General features: G+C 45.7%; 1 protein-coding gene across 3 annotated transcripts in view; it reads left to right on the forward strand.

Moving 5' to 3' along the window:
- Positions 1–1,345: 1,345 nt before the first annotated feature.
- Positions 1,346–22,011, forward strand: part of LOC122546348 (aldo-keto reductase family 1 member B1-like) — a 63,067-nt gene continuing 42,401 nt past the window's right edge. For all 3 annotated transcript variants that reach the window (XM_087997525.1, XM_087997527.1, XM_087997526.1), the window contains exon 1: positions 1,346–1,715. In XM_087997525.1, the coding sequence (XP_087853651.1) occupies positions 1,656–1,715 (60 nt within the window). In that variant the 5' untranslated portion in view covers positions 1,346–1,655. The remainder of the gene's footprint in view (positions 1,716–22,011) is intronic.

A 22,011-nucleotide genomic window follows, 5' to 3' on the forward strand; every position in this document is an offset into this window, starting at 1 on the left:
GCGGAAGATGGATTGTTCCACATATCCTACGAAGAGGCAGGCATAGCCTGGGCCCATGCGGGTGCCCATGGCTACTCCTTTCGTTTGGAAAAAGTGGGAGGATTGGAAAGAGAACAAACCAACCGACTCCCACACATCTACTACAAACCAACCGACTCCCACATCTACTACAAACCAACCGACTCCCACATCTACTACAAACCAACCGACTCCCACAGCTACCTGGACTACACCTCCTCCCATCCTGCCCCCTGTAAAAACGCCATCCCATTCTCCCAATTCCTTCGACTCCGCCGCATCTGCTCCCAGGAGGACCAGTTCCAAAAACGCACATCCCAGATGGCCTCCTTCTTCAAGGACCGCAATTTCCCCCCCGACGTGGTCGACGATGCCCTCCACCGTATCTCTTCCACTTCCCGATCCTCCGCCCTTGAACCCCGCCCCTCCAACCGCCACCAGGACAGAACCCCACTGGTCCTCACCTACTACCCCACTAACCTCCATGTACAGCGCATCATCCGCCGCCATTTCCGCCACCTCCAAACGGACCCCACCACCAAGGATATATTTCCCTCCCCTCCCCTATCAGCATTCCGTAAAGACCACTCCCTCCGTGACTCCCTCGTCAGATCCACACCCCCCACCAACCCAACCTCCACTCCCGGCACCTTCCCCTGCAACCGCAGGAGGTGCAAGACTTGCGCCCACACCTCCCCCCTCACCTCCCTCCAAGGCCCCAAAGGAAACTTCCATATCCGCCACAGATTCACCTGTACCTCCACACATATCATCTATTGCATCCTTTGCACCCGATGTGGCCTCCTCTATATTGGGGAGACAGGCCGGCTACTTGCGGAGCGTTTCAGAGAACACCTCTGGGACACCCGGACCAACCAACCCAACCACCCTATAGCTCAACATTTCAATTCCCCCTCCCACTCCACCAAGGATATGCAGGTCTTTGGACTCCTCCATCGTCAGACCACAGCGAAACGACGGTTGGAGGAAGAACGCCTCATCTTCCGGCTAGGAACCCTCCAACCACAAGGGATGAACTCGGATTTCACCAGTTTCCTCATTTCCCCTCCCCCCACCCTGTCTCAGTCAAATCCATCAAATTCAGCACCACCTCCCTAACCTGCAATCTTCTTCCCGACCTCTCCGCCCCCACCCCCGTCTGACCTATCACCCTCACCTTGACCTCTTTCCACCTATCACATTTCCGACGCCCCTCCCCCAAGTCCCTCCTCCCTATCTTTTATCTTAGCCTGCTGGACAAACCTTCCTCATTCCTGAAGAAGGGCTAATGCCTGAAACGTCGATTCTCCTGCTCCTTGGATGCTGCCTGACCTGCTGCGCTTTTCCAGCAACACATTTCCATCTCTGATCTCCAGCATCTGCAGTCCTCACTTTCTCCTCCAGCTAACAGTCCACACTCACCCGATCACAATGAAGACCCACGGCCGGGAGAAATGGGGCGGGGCTACCGCCAGGGGTGTGATTGACAGTGACTTCTGACCAATCAGGCGCGGCTCCGGGCTGCAGTCCCCGCCCACGAAGCGGCTCGAGCTTTCAGCGCTTTGAAAACAGCAACGGGCGGCTCGCGCGGAGCCGTTGTTGGAAATTTCAGACGGTTTTGTTTTGTCTGAAGGACAATGTCGCTTCGCCTGAATAGTGAAGTTTGTATCCCTATGATCGGCCTGGGCACTTGGCAGGTGAGGGAGGGGGCGTTAGGGTCTTTACCAAAGTTGTATGACGGGGTTGGGGACGTTGTCAAATGCCAAATCTTACCGAGGATGTTTGTAATTACTCTCTAAATACAGGATTGTGTGTGATGTGATTTTGTTTGAAGCTTCCAGAAGTAAATGGATTCACCTTCGCCAAGATTTCGAGATGATTGAATTGAATTAGCTATATTGTTTAATGTGCTCATAGAGTCATAGAGTCTGACAGTGTAGAGACAGGCCCTTTGGCCTTAACTGGTCCATGCTGACCAAAATGTCCATCCATGTTAACCCCATTTCCCTGCACCTAGTCCATATCCTTCTAAACATTTCCTATCCGTGTTTTTGTCCAAATGCCTTTTAAATGTTGTTAACTTACCCACCTCAACCACTTCTGCAGGCAGCTCATTCCATATGTGTGCCACCCTCGATGGAAAAAAAGTTGCCCCTCAGGTGCCCTTTTAATCTTTCCCCTTGAACCATTTATTCTGACCCCTCTTATATTAAACTGATGTCCTCAATTCCACAGACCTGGGAAAAAGACTGAATACGTTCCTCCTATCCACACCGCTCATGACCTGATGCACTTTTATAAGGCCCTCCCCCCGAAGAGTAACCCACCTAGAACCATTTCCCTCTAACTAATACACCTAACACTATGGGCAATTTAGCATAGCCAATTCACCTGGCTGGCACATCTTTGGACTGTGGGAGGAAAGCCACGCAGACACGGGGAGAATGTGCAAACTCCGCACAGTCACCCAATGCTGGAATCGGACCTGGGACGCTGGTGCTGTGAGGCAGCAGTGCTAACCACTGTGTCGCCCCATCCCTATGCTGTAGGGAAAAGAGTTGTAGCCTGTACAACCTCTCCCTATAACCCCGATTGTTGAGTCCTGGCTACATCCTTGTAAATTTCTTCTGCACTCTTTCCAGTTTAATTACATCCTTCCAATAGCAAGGTGACCAAAACTGAACACAATACTCCAAGTGTGGCCTCACCAACATCTGTACAAATACAACATAATTTCTATATGGTAAAAACAAGGACTGCAGATGCTGGAAACCAGAGTCTAGATTAGAGTGATGCTGGAAAACAACAGCAGGTCAGGCAGCATCCGAGGAGCAGGAAAATTGACGTTTCAGGAATAGAGGCAGGGTGCCTGCAGAGTGGAGAGATAAATGAGAGGGGGTGGGGGTAGGGAGAAAGCAGCATAGAGTACAATAGGTGAATGGGGGTGGGGATGGAGGTGATAGATCAGAGAGGAGGGTGGAGTGGATAGGTGGAAAGGAAGATAGGCAGATAGGACAGGTCATGAGGGCAGTGCTGACCTGGAAGGATGGAGCTGGGGTGAGGTGGGGAAGGAGAAATGAGGAAACTGGTGAAATCCACATTGGTGCCATGGGGTTGGAGTGTTCCGAGGCGGAAGATGAGGTGTTCTTCCTCCAGGCATTGGGTGTTGAGGGAGCGGCAGTGGAGGAGGCCCAGGACCTGAATGTCCTCGCAGAATGGGAGGGGGAGTTGAAATGTTGGGCCACATGGTGGTGGGTTGATTGGTGCGGGTGTCCCGGAGATGTTCCCTAAAGCGGTCAGCTAGGAGGCATCCAGTCTCCCCAATGTAGAGGAGACCGCATCGGGAGCAACGGATACAATAAATCATAATGGTGGATGTGCAGGTAAAACTTTGGATGTGGAAGACTCCTTTGGGGCCTTGGATGGAGGTGAGGGAGGAGGTGTGGGTGCAGGTTTTGCAATTCCTGTGGTGGCAGGGGAGGGTGCCAGGGAGGGAGAGTGGGTTGTTGGGGGGCATGGACCTGACCAGGTGATCACGGAGGGAACGGTCTTTGCGGAAATGGGTGGGGAGGGAAATATATCCCTGGTGGTGGGGTCCGTTTGGAGGTTGCGGAAATGTCATCGCATTATGTGGTTTATGCAAAGGTTGGTGGGGTGGAAAGTGAGGACCAGGGCGGTTCTGTCTTTGTTACGGTTGGAGGGAGTGGGGTTTGAGGGCGGTGGTGCGGGATGTGGATGAGATGCGTTGGAGTGCATCTTTAACCATGTGGGAAGGGAAATTGCTGTCTCTAAAGAAGGAGGACATCTGGTGTGTTCTGTGGTGGAACTGGTCCTCCTAGGAGCAGATACGGCAGAGGCGGAGGAATTGGGAATACGGGATGGCATTTTTGCAGGAGGTAGGGTGGGAAGAGTTGTAATCCAAGTAGCTGTGGGATCGGTGGGTTTGTAAAACATGTCAGTGTCAAGTCGATTGTCATTAATGGAGACGGAGAGGGCCAGAAAGGGGAGGGAGGTGTCAGAGATGGTCCAGGTGAATTTAAGGTCGGGGTGGAAGGTGTAGGTGAAGTTGATGAATTGCTCAACCTCCTCACGGGAGCACGAGGTAGCGCCAATGCAGTCATCAATGTAGCGGAGGAAGAGGTGGGGAGTGGTGCTGGTGTTACTACAGACGATGGACAGTTCTGCATAGCCGACAAAGAGACAGGCATACCTGGGGCCCTTACGAGTGCCCATGGCTACCCCTTTGGTCTGGAGGAAGTGGGAGGATTCGAAGGAGAAGTTGTTAAGGGTGAGGACCAGTTCAGCTAAACGAACGATAGTGTCGGTGGAAGGGTACGGTTGGGGACATCGGGAGAGGAAGAAACGGAGGGCTTGGAGGCTCTGGTCATGGCGGATGGAGGTGTAGAGGGATTGGATATCCATGGTGAAGATGAGGCATTGGGGGCCGGGGAAACGGAAGTCTTGGAGGAGGTGGAGGGCATTGGTGGTGTCTCAAACATATGTGGGGAGTTCCTGGACGAGGGGGGATAGGACAGTGTCAAGGTAGGTGGAGATGAGTTCGGTGGGACAGGAGTAGGCTGAGACAATGGGTCGGTCGGGGTGGTCAGGCTTGTGGATCTTGGGAAGGAGGTAGAATTGGGCGGTGCGGGGTTCCCGGACTATGAGGTTGGAAGCTGTGGGTGGGAGATCTCCTGAGGTGATGAGGTTCTGAATGGTCTAGCTGATGACGGTTTGGGGATGGGGGGGTGGGGTCATTGTCGAGGGGGCGGTAGGAGGAGGTGTCTTTGAGTTGGCGTCTGGCTTCTGCGGTGTAGAGGTCAGTGCGCCAAACTACCACTGCACCCCATTTATCTGCTGGTTTAATGGTGAGGTTGGGATTGGAGCAGTGGGAGTGGAGGGCTGCATGTTGTGAGGGTGAGAGGTTGGAGTGGGGGAGGGGGGTAGACAGGTTGAGGCGGTTAATGTCTCGGCGGCAATTGGAAATGAAGAGATCGAGGGCAGGCAACAGGCCAGCACGGGGTGCCCAGGTAGATGGAGTGTGTTGGAGGCAGGCAACGGGGTCCTTGGAATGTTGACAGGAGTCCTGATTGTAAAAGTAAGCCCAGAGGTGGTGGAAGAAGTGTTCGAAGTCACGGCGTGTATTAAATTCATTGATGTGTGGACGGAGGGGGATAAAGGTGAGGCCTCTGCTGAGGACTGATCATTCGTCCTCAGTGAGGGAAAGGTCTGGGGGGGGTTGGTGAAAACTCGGCAGGGCTGGGAGCTAGGACCTAGGACCTGATGGAGGTGTGGAGCTGGGAGTGGGGGGAGGAGCCTGTAACTGGAGTGGGTGTTGTGGTCGGGGGAATGGGGGTGGAGTCATGAGCAGGGTGATGTTCCCCTCAGGGTTCTGGGGGGCGGGGATGGTGACAGTGGGATCTGTGGGGGGTGTGTCAGCAGAATGCAGGTGAGTGGCATTGGTGGGGGTGGAAGTGGTGGCGACCACGGCAGTGGGGGGCGCGTGGAAGTCACTGAGCGTGTGACTTCAGCGATGATGTGGAGGCGGAAGTGATGTCACGTGTGGTGCATGAGGAATTGTGAGGGGCGGTAGTGGCTGTGGAAATGGCCATGATGGGGGCGGAAGTGACGTCATCAATCACCGTGGGGGTGGTAGCTGCAGCAGCCGCATGACTAATGGCGTCCGAGCAGTTCCAGAGGCCGGGGGAATATAATTTCTATACGCAGTGCTCTGACTGGTTTTGGCACACTGGCCTGCATCATTCTCAACTGTCTGCCTGTGACACCACCTTCAGTGAACCATGCATCTGAACTCCAAAGTCCCTCTGTTCCACTACACTCCTTAGGCCCTACAATCCACTATGAAACCCCTGCTTTGATTTGACTTTCCAAAATGCAAGACCTCACATTTATCTATATTAAACTCCATTTGCCATTTCTCAGCCCACTGCCCCAGCTGTTCAAGGTCATACTGATAAAGTACAGATTTAGGGGGATCCAAGATTAGATTAGATTACCTACAGTGTGGAAACAGGCCCTTCGGCCCAACAAGTCCACACCGACCCGCCTAAGCGCAACCCACCCATACCCCTACACTTACGCCTTCACCTAACACTACGGGCAATTTAGCATGGCCAATTCACCTGACCTGCACATCTTTGGACTGTGGGAGGAAACCGGAGCACCCGGAGGAAACCCACGCAGACACAGGAAGAATGTGCAAACTCCACACAGTCAGTCGCCTGAGGCGGGATTTGAACCCAGGACTCTGGTGCTGTGAGGCAGCAGTGCTAACCACTGTGCCACCGTGCTGCCCCTTTGGCGGCGATCCAGCAAGTCTGAGTGTACAGTGCTCCTCCAAGACTTGGGCAAAGTGGGCCACCCACCCCCACCACACTCACCAAATCATTTAAAATAGTTGTTTAATTTAATTAGTTGCTTAGTATTAAATTTAAACAATCTAATCTTTAGTAAAAATGACTAAAGGGAAGGGAGCCCGCAGCTCTCAGCAAGCAGGAACCCTTCCCCCACTCTCTCCAGCTGCGGCAGAGGCGTCCACAGCCGCCCCGGGGGACTTACCTATGGTGGCGAGCCTCGTGGAAATCATCTCTAAACTAGATGTGAAGATGGACGCTTTTATTGAAGAATCCAGAAATCGATGGGACTCACTCTCGGCCGCGCTGCAAAAGCACGACCGCGACATCAAGGAAATCGAGCACTGAGTCGGAGGAGCGGAGCTAAAGGCTGTGATCTCCGAAACTACAGCGTAATCGGCCGTAGATCAGGTCCGGACTCTCGAACAGGGAGTCCGGACATTAGAGAATCATATTGATGACCTCGATAATCGAGGTCATCGAAAAAACATTGGTTTGCTGGGCATTCCTGAACGGGAAGAGGAAGGCCAGCTTACAGCGTTTCTCGAGCAGTGACTGCCACAGCTTTTAAATCTGGAAGCTGGATCAGGCCAGGTAAGGGTAGAATGGGCCAACCGGGTCGCAATACGTGGGCCCAGCTTGAACCAGCATCCCCACCCGGTCCTGTTCCGGCTGCAGAGCTATAGGGAGAGGCAGATACTCCTAGAAGCCTTAGAAATCTTGAAAAAGATTCCCAAGCCATGATCTACAAAGGATCCAAGATCATGTTATTCCAGGACTTTTCCCCAGCTCTGGTCCGAAATATAAATAAAAATAAGTTAATGTTGGTGGGGGGAGGTGGTTGCCTTATTCTATTTTACCTCTGTCTCTAGGAGCAGGGTATGTTTTCCCTTGTTATTTTGTATTATTATATTTAATTATTATTTGTTGAGGTTGTAATTTTATAGTTATATATGTTTATACATGGTATTAACATTACCAAATATATCCAGGCGTTGGTGTGGGTGGGGGTAGGGTGCTCACTGTTAACTCTAGCTTTGTATTATATCTGAATTCTCCTCATCCTATTGAGGAGCGCCTGGGTCAAGGGTGGGGCATTGATTGGGAGAGGATACGATGGACCTTTGGAAAGGAAGTGACACCCCCGGGAACAAGGGGGAAAATCTCCATTTAAATACGTTTTTTTATTATTTAGAAATAGTTTTTTATTATACTGTTGCGAGTGTATTAGAGAGGCTTTATTTTTGTGAATTTTATATGCTCTATGCTCGGGATGTTTTGGATAGGGTTTCCCCTCCCGAGGGGTCTCGGTTTGCCCGGATGATTAGGGTTGATCCGTTGGTTAAATGGTGCACCTGGAATGTCAAGGGGAGTAATTCACCAGTCAAAAGGAAGAAAATATTATCAAATCTCAAGAAAGAAAGAGTTGTTATAGCTCTCCTACAGGAGACACACCTGTTGGATAAAGAACACTTGAAATTATGACAGGGTGGATTTGATCAGGCCTTTTTTTCTTCTTTTAGCTCAAAATGTAGGGGAGTTGTTATTCTTATTCGGAAGAATTTCCCTTTCAAAATTCTAAATCAGATAAAAGACGAATCTGGACGTTATATTCTGATTAAAGCCCTTATAAATGGAGAGGAATGTGGGATTTTAAATTTGTACTGCTCCCCGGCACACCCCTTTAAATTTATAACGGAAGCCTTCTCAAAATTGATGGCTCTTGGTGCCCGTCATACAATTATAGGGGGAGACTTTAATTGTATTATGGATCTGGAAATAGATAGGATTCCCAAGAGTACTGCAGGAGTATCTCCCAGATCTAGACAATTGGTGGATCTGAACAAAGAATTAAGATTAGTAGATGTATGGAGATGTCTTCATCCACAGGGCAGAGACTTTTCTTTTTACTCCAATCCACATAAATGTCATACCAGAATTGATATGTTTTTTGCCCCCTCGATGGAATGTATTCTCCTTGACTTCCTTACAAATATGGTGCACTGAAAGACCGAATTATTTTCTAAAATATGGCAGCCCTTCTTGAATTATATGAATACAGATATTTCGGCTATCCTAACAAGGGCTTTTATTTAATTGAGATTACGAACCTGGCTGCTCCGGGGCCCCTTGGGAGAGGAATCCCACACGAATATGGGTTTTGTAACATTTGATGTTAACACATTCCAAGCATGTATCTCACTACCCAATTTCTATGTTATCCGCTGTTTTTTTTTCTCTTTCTCTTATTTCAATAATGTAAGTGACTTAAATATACACTCTGGTTAGTTGTAGGTTAGATTAGTAGTTAGTTGAGTTTTGTTTTTTTTTCTTTCTCAGTATTTTTCTTTTGTTAAATTTTGGTTATTATATATTTAAGATTTAATTGTATATCAATGTTTGTATTTGAGAGTTTTGTTTATTTTTTTAAACTTGTAAAAATGTTAAATTTCTAATAAAAATATCTATAAATAAAAAAAAGTACAGATTTGAAATGGCCCAAGGAATTCCTTGTGAACTCAACCTGTAAGCCTCTCTTGGTTCATCCTGGAGATTGTACTTTTTGGTCTTTTGGAATAAAAACTCTTACAGATAGTTTAGTTTAATTTTAATCATTCCCTTTATTTATTAATAGCATCACTGTTATAACATAACACTACCTATATACCAGGCTAACTGGATTCTAATATCCAAAAACAGTAAGACATTGTTCTTCCTTCAAGAACCCTGGCAAGCTATTCTGTTGTACCATCACAAACAGACTACCTTTATACATAAGTTTACAAAAGCTGTACTGTCACAAGCACAAAAAGTTAACGAAAGCACTGCATATTCTGAACTAGACAGAAAATAGAGAAAGATGATAATTCGGGAGAGAAGTTAATCGATACTGAATTTCGTTTCGAGGTCAGAATCAAACATGTTATTAACTTCACAAAGAAACAGTCGTGAATGTTATCACTCAGTGTCCTGTTTACCCAGATTCACTGATGTTAAGGCAAGTGTTCTTAATTTTCTTACCCTTCCTGCCTGTCTATTTTTCTAGTGTGCAGCAAATGTGTTCTATAATTCAAAGTTACATTTTAGTCTAAATGTTTAAGGGCAAGTTTTAAGGCTATAAACTTTCTCAATACTGCAATTTCTGATAATCATCTTCACTGTCCACGAGACTGCCTTTTAGTGTAATTTGCAAACTTAATAAGCATATCTTTGTGCATTCTCATCCAAATCATTGATACAGATAACAGACACTGACTGGCTCAGCACCAACCCCTGAGGCACCCAACTCGTCACAAGCCTCCAGTCCGACAAATATCCTTCCACTGTTACCCTCTGCTTTCTCCATCAAGTCAATTGTGTATCCCATTTGCCAGCTTCCCTCGGATTCCATGTGATCTAACCTTCCAGAGCAGCTTACCATGTGGAAGTTTATCAAAGGCCTTACTAAAATCCATAAAGACTACGTCCACCACTTTGCCCTCTTCAACCTTCCAGGTCACTTGATCAAAGAGCTCCAGGATAAAGTGAGGACTGAAGATGCTGGACATCAGAGTCGAAGAGTGTGGTGCTGGAAAAGCACAGCAGGTCAGGCAGCGTCCAGGGGGCAGGAGAGTCGACGGTTCGGGCATAAGTTCTTCATTGAGAATCCTGATGAAGGGCTGTTATCTTAATCATTGACACTCCTGCTCCTCCATGCTGCCTGACCATCAAATAACTCTAACAAATTTGTGAGGGATGATCTCTTCCGCACAAAGCCATTCTGAGTATTCCTAATCAAACCCTACCTTTCTAAATTCATGTAAATCTTATCTCAGAATCTTCTCAAGTAACTTGCCTAACACAGATGTTTGGCTAACTTGGTCTGTAGTTCCCAGGTTTTTCTTTGCAGCCCTTATTGAATAGTTGCACAACATTCACTCCCCTTCATTCTTCCAAAAACTCACCCGTGGTTAACAATGATGCAAAAATGTCAGCCAGGGCCCCTACAATTTCTTCTCTAGACTCTTGCCATATCCTTGGAAATATCTGATCAAAACAAAGAGATTTATCCACCTTTGTACATTCTAATACGTCCAACGACCTTCCCTACACAAAACCATGCTCCCATTACTGATAAGCCCATTTTCGTCCAAATGGGAATAGATCCTATCCCTCAGTATCTTCTCCAGCAGCTTCCCTACCACTGACATCAGGCTTACCGGTCTATAATTACCTGGAGTATCCCTGCTACCCTTCTTAAACAAAGGAACAACATGAGCAATTCTCCAGTCCTCCAGGACCTCACCATGTTCAAGGATGCTGCAAAGGTATCTGTTAAAGTCCCAGCTATTTCCCCTCGCTTCTATCAGTAACCTGGGGTAGATCCCATCAAGACCTGGGAGCTTGTCTACCTTAATGTCTTTTCGAATACCCTAAATTTCTCTGTCCTTATGCCGACTTGACCGAGAGTACTCAAAGATCTATCCTTTAACCTCAACATCCGTCATGTCCCTCTTCTCAGTGAATATCGATGTAAAGTACTCGATAAGAATCTCACACATTTTCTCTGACTCCATGCTTAACTTTCCTCCTTTGTCCTTGAGTGGGCCAACCCTTTCTGTAGTTACCCTCTTGCTCCTTTGTCATGGAAATTAAATAGACTTGACTCAACTGTTAGCAAGAGCAAAGAAAGGAGCTTTATTTAAATTCTGCAGAATTGACAGTACGTTCAGCTAGATGTCTCAATGTCAGGGGTACCTGAGCATTATTCAGATACTTGCCTTATATTGTTTCTTATCATGCTCTCAGGGGCAAAGACCGGGAAAACTCAAGTTGTTATTCTCTCATCCCCTGGTCTTGGACATAACAATTGTTCAGCTTTCGCTGAGTTGACTGTTGCAAGGTCCAATTGAATGTTAACAAAATTCAAACAGAGACAAGCTGGCTGCAAACCTCATCAAAGTATTGTTTACAAAGCTCAGCACAGCACTAAATTTTCGAAACATATTCTCTTTCAAATTTGACAGTAAATGTAAAATTTGTTAATTTTCCATTACATTATGAAAAAAATCTTTTTCCTTTAATATACTTTAATAACCTCTTTGGATTCGCCCTCATTGAGGGTTATATTCCCTGTAGTGTCGGAGACTGAGGGGTGACCTTAGCCATTTATAAATTCATGAGGGGCTTGGATCAGGTGAATCACTGCAGCAATATCATTGCTGAATGCAGATGACAAAATCCTGTCTAAGGTCATCGCCAACAGGACCAAGTCCGCTGTGGGATTGGTGATTCACCTGAGCCAAACCTGTGCTGTACCAGACAGGACAATGTCTGAGAACCTTGCGCTCCTCAGGTTGTGATTGCATACATGCAGGACAGAGGGGGCTGGATGCCAGCATCAACAGTCTGGATCAGGCTGATGACAGGATTTCACAAACGGACATATGAGACATGCTGTCTGAAATTGACTTTGTGGAGGGAATCTACAATTGAATCTGATTGCTCTACACAAACATTGTTTGCACAGTCTCAATCAACCAATGGGAATCAGAAAGCTTCATGATCAGATCTGGAGTCAGGCAGAGCTGCCCACTGTCTCTTGCCTTGTTTATGTTTGTATAGAATCCTTTGCTGAGTCCATTAGGAAGGATGTAAGCCTGAGAGGGGTGACTGTTTCAAGCAGTGGAGAAAAGCAGGTGAAAGCCTCTCTGTACATGGATGACAGCATTTTCTGCTCAGATCTGCTGTCAGTACACAGACTCATGAGCATCTGTGACCAGTTTGAGCTAGTCTCAGGTACTAAGGTAAATCGGGGCAAGAGCGAGGTCAGTTTACTTTGGGAACTGGGCTGACCAATCCGTCATTTCCTTCACCATCAGGACAGATTACATGAAGGTACTTGGAATATGGTTCAGAGGGGCCAGGGAGCACACCGCCAAAATGAAGCAGAAACTGGTCCTTTGGGAGCACTACTCTCTCTGCGAGTTAAAAACCTGATTATCAGGTGTGAAGCGCTCTATCTGTTGTTGGACATAGCACAGGTCTGGCCCATCCCCAAAACCTGCTGTTTCAATCACCTGAGTCATCTTCCATTTCATCTGGAAGCCTCAGATAGACTGGGTCTGCGGGAGCTCTGTATACAAAATCTCTGGATAAACAGGGGGAAGAACATAAGAAATAGGAGGGCAACACTGGGTATATTCAATAAGATCATGGCTGATCTTTTCATGGCCTCAGCTTCACTTACCTGCCCTCTCACTATTACCCTTAATTCCTTTTACTATTCAAAATAATTATCTATTTTAGATTTAAAAATATTCAATGAGGAAGCCTCAACTACTCCTCTGGGCATGGAATTCCACAGATTCACAACCCTCTGGGTGAAGAAGTTCCTTCTCAATTCCATCCTAAATCTGCTCCCCCTTATTTTGACACTATGCCCTCTTGTCCTAGTTTCACTCGCCAGTGGAAACAATCTCTCTACTTCTATCTTATCTATTCCCTTCATAATTTTATGTTTCTATAAGGTTCCCCCCTCACTCTTCTAAATTCCAATGAATATAATCCCAGTTTACTCAGTCTCTCCTCACATGCCAACCCCCTCAACTCCGGAATCAACCTACTGAACCTCCTCTGCACCCCTTCTCATGCCTGTATACCTTTTCTCAAGTAAGGAGACCAAAACTCCACATAGTACTCCAGATGTGATCTCATTCACAACCTATGCAGCTGCAACATAACCTCCCTGCTTTTAAACTCAATGCTTTTAGCAATGAAGGACAAAATTCCTTTTGCCTTCTTAATTACCTGTGCCGACTGCAGACCAACCTTCTATGCTTTATGCACAAGGATATCTAGGTTGTCCCTCTGTACAACAGCATGCTGCAATTGTTTACGGTTCAAATAATAGTCCTTTTTACGGTCTTTCCTACCAAAATGGATGACTTTACATTGATAAACATTGTACACCATCTGCCACAACTTTGTTCACTCGCTTAACTATTTGTGTCCCTTTGCTAAATTCCATAGTCCTCTGTATACTTTGCTGTAGCAATCATCTTTGTGTCATCCACAAACTTTGGTACTCTACACGTGGTCCCCAGTTCCAAATCTTCTATGTAAATTTGAGATTAATTGCAGTCCCAAAATTGATCCCTGAGGCACCTCACTAGCCACTGATCACCAACCATAATAGCACGTCTTTATCTCCACTCATTGTTTCCTGTTATTAAACCAATCCATGCTAATACATTAGCCGTAAAGTCATACATCTTTATCTTATGCAGCAGTCTTTTGTATGGCACCTTGTCGAATGTCTTTTGGAAATCTCGATACAACACATCTACTGGGTCCCTATTGTTCATTGTGCTTGTAATGTCTTCATAGAATTCCAGTAGATTAGTTAAGCGTGACCTGCCTTTCATGAACCCATGCTGCCTCTGCCCAACGGAGCAATTTCTATCTTGATATCTTGCTATTTATTCCCTGATAATAGATTCAAGCATTTTCCCCACTACAGAAGTTAAGCTAACCAGTCTGTAATTCCCCATCTTTTGTCTACTTAAACAGTGGCATCGCATTTATTGTTTTCCAATCTGCTGGAACTACCCCGGGGTCCAGCAAATTTTGAAAAATTACCACAAGTGCATTTGCTATTTCTCCCGCCATCTCTTTTAGTACCCTGAAATGCATTCCATCAGGACCAGGAGACTTTTCTACCTTTAGAATACCCAATGTTGCCCTGACCCTGAAGGCCATCTTGGTATGCGGCTGTATCAAGCTGTGTGAAGACCCTCTGTATGCAAACACTGAAGTTCTACCTCTCCCTGGTGTCACAAAAGGTTGGACTGGCCTCTCTTTCATGGAAGTAGTTGGACTTTTCTGTATTACTTGTCCTTTGCAAAGAGATATTTGCAAAGAGAAACATCTTTGACCACAAGTCCATCAGGAAATGGTCAGCACATAGCATCCTCAAGACCCTGAGGGAAAAAGAAGGGGTGAATCCTGTTACATGCTTCTGTGAGCAGACTGTCAAAGTCATTTGGCATAATGCCTCATCACCAGAACTTAGTACAAGCATCAAGACATCGCTTGGCAAGTGGTCAGAAGGGTACCTGTGAGATCTTTTATGTACTCCCGGTCAGCTTGCGCCAGCACACACTGTCCTTGAAGTGGCTATGGGGACATTGAGACTGTCACACATCTCCACTGGAATGTGCCTTTGCAAAGGAAGTCCGGAGGAAGATGCAGTAGTTTTTGTCAAGGTTCATCTCAAGCATCTCCGTGATGTGGGACTATGCACTTTGGTCTGCTTGAACATTGCTGGTCTTCTAGAACAAGGAGTTGACCCCGACCGAGTGTTGCAGTCTGGCACATTTCAAAAATAAAGTGAGGACTGCAGATGCTGGAGATCAGGGACGAAGAGTGTGGTGCTGGAAAAGCACAGCCGGTCAGGCAGCATCTGAGGAGCAGGGGAGTTGACATTTCGAGCCCTTCATCAGGATTGAGGCTGGCACATTTCAAGGTCCACGATTATGGGCTGAGGGATGCACTAAAACTTGGGGCAGCTGCTGCCAAGGCACATTGGGGGAAGACCACTGTCTGCGATCTTTTCTGCTGAAGGTAAATGGGGGTCCATTCAGTTATTGGACCCTCCTAATGACTCAGATGTATGTAAATATTAGTTTTGTGTAAGAGAGGTCTTTGGCTTTTTTGGGATACAAGTTACAGGTTCATAGAAAAATAATTAGAAAAATAAAGCAATAAATTATCCAGCATTACAGATCATAGGAATAAAAGAGAAAATAAAGAAATAAGTTCAGAATAAAAGTCTTTCCCAAACCAGTCCACACCGGCAGTGTCCTCCAGTCTGCAGCAGACCTTGACTCTAGACTATTGGGCTTCACCTCAAGGCTTTTGATGCTGCAGGACAGCTTTTCAATCACCTTGGGAGACCACGCTGGGCTGAAAGACAGCCATGCTAGGTCTGTGTTGAGGATGGGAGTCTGAGGCTGGGAGTTTGGGATGTCACAGAGAAGGAAGAAGAGAGAAACATAATGCAAAATAGAAGGAACCAGATGGAGTGGCTGAACTCCAGCTGCGGTGCACTAGCTTGCCATCAGCTTGGAGCAGGCAGCTGAAAGATGCTGTGTTTGGGTATGAATTTACCCCTCTTCTTCCATACTGAAATGTGCCCAAGGCACTTCACATGCAATAGATCAGTAGTTGTGCTTATTTTCAGCATTTGGTATTGATTTTATTTGAGCGTTAATTTGTTTGCTCCCACTGCTCTTCCAGAGAAGTCCAATTTAAAGTTCTTGTCTTCTCTCTGATGGGATTCCATTTTAATTCTACAGCTTGTTTGTTTTCATTCACTGTTTTCTATTTCTCTTGTAATGTTAGATAAAGTGTTTATAAAAGTAGTTTTCACCACTGCATCTTTCCCTTATTGATTGCCTCTGTCTTTGGTTCTGCTTTACGCCACTTGGATTCCAATTGACGATTCATCTATGTTCTCCCAATCCAATCCACCCAGCAAGATTTACAGGGATTTCTGAAACAGGCAGCACTCCTGGGACACCACATCCTGAGGTCATACTCTGTGCCAATTCTCCAATATATGCACACTGTTGACTTCTCCATCAGCACTGCCTTACTGTCTCAAAGCTATCCTAGTTCCCTGTTCCATTTCTTTATCTCACCTGTGCCTTACAGAAACTTTTTTCTTTTGGGTGTTAAAAAACACTGGTTCTGAAATCCTTCAGAACCCTCTGGATTCTTTCGTCCTTCTCTCCTCACCCCCACCTCTAACTCCCTCTCTTCTTGCAGTTCTACCTCTCGTCCTGTCTTCATGATACCTTCTGACCCTCCCTTTCTGATTTGATTGATCTGTGGTCAGCAAAAGATTTTACCCCTTCGTGCACCTACCTAAATGTCACTGAAGTCTTCTTCCTTTGCATCTATTTGGATAAGAGTAATTGTCTTACTCCACAGAGCCTTCACCTGTCTCTAATACTCTCCCTGAACATGGATGCCTCCCTCTGGCATCTAACGTGCACGTGACCTTCCCATTGTGGACTGTGACATCAGCCACCTTAATATTAGATTAGATTACTTACAGTGTGGAAACAGGCCCTTCAGCACAACAAGTCCACACCGACCCGCCGAAGCGCAAACCACCCATACCCCTACATTTACCCCTTTAACCTAACGCTATGGGCAATTTAGCATGGCCAGTTCACCTGACCCGCACAGCTTTGGACTGTGGGAGGAAACCGGAGCATCCGGAGGAAACCCACGCAGACACAGGGAGAATGTGCAAACTCCACAGTCAGTCACCTAAGTCGGGAATTGAACCCGGGTCTCTGGCGCTGTGAGGCAGCAGTGCTAACCACCGTGCCACACCGTATCTCTGCTGCTTTCACCCAGTCTAACCTGTCACTCTCTGACTTTGCCAGATTTTGTTCTGTCCAGTCAACCCTGACTTTGTTATCAAGCCTGCTGATGAGGAAGATACCATTGATTTCTGGTATGCAGGTTTCTGTCTTGCAGAGGCTGAGCGCCAACCTTGTCTTGTTCTGTCTTCTCTTATCTCTTCCTTCTAGATAGTATTTCCTCTCCCCCAGGCAGTGCGCACCATAGATTGTCAATATTTTGTTTCCAAGACTGTCATTGACATCATCTGGATAACTCCCCTCCATAGCTTTCTGCCTCATAACCCCAAACCTGCCACAGCATACATCGATAAAAACCATGCAACACCAGGTACCCTAGACCCAAACTTTTTCTTATTTTAAAATCAGTGGTGAAGTGGCTATTTCAGGTGTGATGCAGCTAATCAAGCCACTCAGCTTTAAGCAAAACAGAGTTTATTTAAACACTACAGTTGAAACATGAACAAAAGAAAACAGAATTTAGAATAAGTTAATTATTGGAAAAGTTAGGAGAAAGTGAGGACTGGGGATCAGAGTTGAGAGTGTGGTGCTGGAGAAGCACAGCAGGTCAGGCAGATCTGAGGAGCTGGAGAAACGATGTTTCGGGCAAGAGCACTTCATAAAAACTTAAATGACCCAACACAACGACTTAAATAAAGTGTTGTTCCAATTCCCGTAACATCACATTAACAGCTCCTCTCTCTTCACCCCACCCCAGCAAAAGGTGAATTCAAACACAGGTTCTTCCAGGCAGGAGAAATTTCAGAGAGAAAAGTCAATCAAGAATCATCTGCTGAAGCTTGGAACCTTTCACTCGACTGCAGCAGCTTCTCTGCTACAGCTGAACCATCAGCTTCTCTCTGTTACAACTGAATCAAACTAGAAGAAAACCTCAACTGGGAGAACTAGCCATTCCTCTGCCACAGTTAAAGTAGACATTTTGGCATCTCTACCTTTATGACCACTCTTGGTTTAAAAAAAAGGACGAAGGGGTAAAATCTTTTGCTGCCCACAGGTCAATCAAATCAGAAAGGAAGGGTCAGAGGGTATCATGAGGAGTGGACAAGAGGTAGAACTGCAAGAAGAGATGGAGTTAGAGGTGGGGGTGAGGAGTGAAGGAAGCAAATGGCATCTTCATCAAGCACAATGAATCTAACCTACCCAATTACCAGCCCATCAGTCTGATCTCATCAGTAAAGTGATGGAAGGTGTCATCAACAGTGCTATCAAGCAGCATCTACTCAGCATTAACTTGCACAGTGGCACCCAGTTTGGTTTCTACCAGGGCAACTCCATTCCTGACCTCATTACACCCTTGGTTCAAACATGGACATAAGAGCTAAATTCTAGAAATAAGATGACATTGACAGCTCTTGACATCAAGGCTGCATTTGATTGAGCATAGTATCATGGAGCCCTGGTAAAATTGAAATCAGTGGTATGAGGGACAAACTCTTTAATGGTTAGAGTCATAACTCACAGGTAGGAAGATGGTTGTGTTGTTGGCTGTCAGTCATCTCAGCTCAAGGACATCTGTGCAGGGGTTCCTCAGGACAGTGTCCTAGGCCCAACTACCTTCAGCTGCTTCATCATCAGGTCAGAAATGGGGGTGTTTAAACAATGTTCAGCACCATTTGTGATGTCTCAGATATTGGAGCATTCCATGTTCACATGCAACAATGTCTGGACAATATCTAGGCTTGAGCTGACAAGGGCAAGTAACTCTCACAGCATACAAAAATGCCAGGCAGTGGCCATCATCAATAACAGACAATCTAACAATTCCCCCCTTAACATTCTATGGTATTACCATCACTGAATATCCCCACTATCAATATCCTTGAAATTACTATTAACCAGAAATTCAACTGGACTCGCCACTTAAACACAGTGGCTGTAAGAGCAGATCAGAGGCGGAGAGTACTCAGCATCTGACTCCCCAAAACCTGTCCACCAGGCACAAGTTAGGAGTGTGATGGACTGCTCCCCAGTTGCCTTGATGGATTCAGCTCCAACAACACAAGAAGCTTGGCACCAAATCCCTTAGTACATATACTCCCTTCAATATCAATGCTCAGTAGCAGCTGTGTGTACTGTCTACAAGATGCACAGTAGAAATTTAGCAAAGATCCTCAGACAGCACCTTCTAAACTCATGACTGCTTCCATCTATAAGTGCAAGGATAACAGATATCTGGGAACACCATCACTTGCGAGTTCCTCTCCAAGCCACTCACCAACCAACGTGGACATATGTTTCTGTTTCTTCACTGCCACTGGGTCAAACTCCTGGAATTCCCTCCCTAATGGCATTGTGGGTCAACCCACAACAGGTGGACTGCAGCAGTTCTAAAAGGCAGCTCACCACCACCACCTCAGGGAACTATGGGCAGACAAGAAATGCTGCCAGTTAGTGATGCTCACATAGAGTCATAGAGATGTACAGCACGGAAACAGACCCTTCGATCCAACCCATCCACACCGACCAGACATCCCAACCCAATCTAGTCCCACCTGCCAGCACCCAGCCCATATCCCTCCAAACCGTTCCTATTCATATAGCCATCCAAATGCCTCTTAAATGTTGCAATTATACCAGCCTCCACCACATCCTCTGGTAGCTCATTCCATACACGTACCACCCTCTGCATGAAAAGTATGCCCCTTAGGTCTCTTTTATATCTTTCCCCTCTCACCCTAAACCTATGCCCTCTAGTTCTGGACTCCCTGACCCCAGGGAAAAGGCTTTGGCTATTTATCCTATCCATGCCCCTCATAATTTTGTAAACCTCTATAAGGTCACCCCTCAGCCTCCGATGCTCCAGAGAAAACAGCCCCAACCTGTTCAGCCTCTACCTATAGCTCAAATCCTCCAACCCTGGCAACATCCTTGTAAATCTTTTCTGAACCCTTTTAAGTTTCACAACATCTTTCCGATAGGAAGGAGACCAGAACTGCACGCAATATTCCAACAGTGGCCTAACCAATGTCCTGTACAGCCGCAACATGACCTCCCAAATTCTGTACTCAATACTCTGACCAATAAAGGAAAGCATACCAAATGCCTTCTCCCAAGAATTAATTTTAAAAATGATATTGTTGGTAGACTATTAATCCAGAAACTCAGGTAATGTAAGTTTGAATTCTGCCATGGCAGATGATGGAATTTTAATTCCATTCCAGATATTCATTGAATTTATGATGATCACGAAATCACAGTTGGTTGTTGGAAAAGCCTATTTGATTCACTACTGTCCTTCGCAGAAGGAAATCTGCTGTCTTTACCTGTTCTGGCCTATATGTGACTGCAGTGTGGTTAACTTTCAACTGCCTTCGGAGATGACCTAGCAAGCCACTCAGTTGTATCAATTGCTACGCAGTTTCAAAAGCACATAGACTGCAGCAGTTCAAGAAGTCAGCTTGTCACCACCTTCTCAAGGGCAACAACAGACAGCAGTGCTGACATCTGCAAATGACTTTTTTTAAAAAAAGTGTTCCAAGAAATTAACTATGCCTCACCATTTAAATGGAAGAGATTAAAAATAACAATAGCTACTACAGATGTCATCTCCACAATGACGGGATTCCAGATTTAGTGCACTGAAAGAGGCAGCCAGGAATGATGTAACTGGGGAGCAGACGTTTTTGATGACCAAAATTGACCTGTGTTATTCTGATATAAGTATAAAATGCTGCAGTATAAAATTTGATGTAAATCAACATGCAGGAAATACTCAGCAGGTCAGGAAGCATCTTTAGGAGGTAGAAAAAGAAAAGATCATTGTTAAGTTATGCTAATTATGTTCCTTTCTCCACAGGATCTGCCTGATCTGAATATTACTAATCTTTTCTTTTTTTCATTTTACCCTTTTGGATTAGTTGGACAAAATTTCAATTTTGTTCGCATCTCAGTGTTAGATATGCAGCCAACATGTAGGTGGGCAAAAGTTGAAGGTAGCATGTAAATAATAATAAGTTGGTACTGGAGATATATGTTATTAAGCAAAGGATCAAAAATAGATTTTCAGGAAACTCAAGTTGTATCCTGTTTCATGAAGGCAGGACTAAACATGTCAACACTTTCTTAATCTTTCTAACTGAGGTTGTTGAGTATCAGGAAACAAGGGAAAACACACTTTCAGAAAGATGCATTCAAACATAGACATTTTTTTCTTTAGTCATGGGATCTGGCATTACTGGATAAGTTAGCATTTATTGGCCCTCCCTAATTGACCAAAACTGAATTACTTATTTAGTCATTTCATACAGCTGTTAATAGTCAACCAAGATGCTGTGGGATGTGAGAAAATTACAGGGGCTCTGACCCAAATTTGTAATTCCCCTTTGGCCTCAAGGGAGGTGCCAGCAGATTGGAGGACAGTTAATGTGGTTCCTCATTTCAAGAAGGGTGGTAGTTTATACGAAGGTTTTCAGAAGACAAAAATTGGCTGGATGGTTAATAATGATGAAGAAGGTTAATCCGATGAGCAGATCAGTTGCAGATGGATTTTACCCTGATAAATTTGAGGTGATGTTACTCTTCCAACTACATAATGAGGGACTAGTCTATGAATGGCAGGACAGTAGAAAGCTCAGAGGAACGAAGGAATCTTAAGGTGCATGTCCACAGATCCCTAAAGGTAGTGGGACAGGTGAACATTAGGAAGACATTTGGGATGTTTGCCTTTTTCAGTTGTGGCACAGGTTCTAAGAGCAAGGAGGTTATGTTTGAGCTGAATAGAACTTCTGTTAGGCTTTGTATTGGTATTTATCAAAAGCGAAGGAAATGGTGGAGGATGATCTCTGGGAAGGCACTTTCGAATTTCTAAGCCAAGTTGCTATTAAAAAGAACAAGATGTGCATCTTGAAAAGTATTAAGTAAATGAATCCCTGAGTCTTGATGGGATCTATCCCAGAATAATGTGGGAGGCAAAAGGACAAATTGTTGGAGCACTGACAGGCATACACTTAATGGTAAGGTCATAAGGAGTGTGGCTGAACAAAGAGACCTTGGAACGCAGGTTCATAACTCCTTGAAAGTGGAGTCGCAGGTAGATAGGATAGTGAAGAAGGCATTTGATATGCTTTCCTTTATTGGTCAGAGTATTGAGTACAGGAGTTGGGAGGTCAAGTTACGGTTGTACAGGACATTGGTTAGGCCACTGTTGGATTATTGCATGCAATTCTGGTCTCCTTCCTGTCGGAAAG

Source organism: Chiloscyllium plagiosum, unplaced genomic scaffold (assembly GCF_037043375.1).
Source record: "Chiloscyllium plagiosum isolate Xiang-an unplaced genomic scaffold, Cpla_swu_hap1 HiC_scaffold_19, whole genome shotgun sequence".
Taxonomy (NCBI): domain Eukaryota; kingdom Metazoa; phylum Chordata; class Chondrichthyes; order Orectolobiformes; family Hemiscylliidae; genus Chiloscyllium; species Chiloscyllium plagiosum.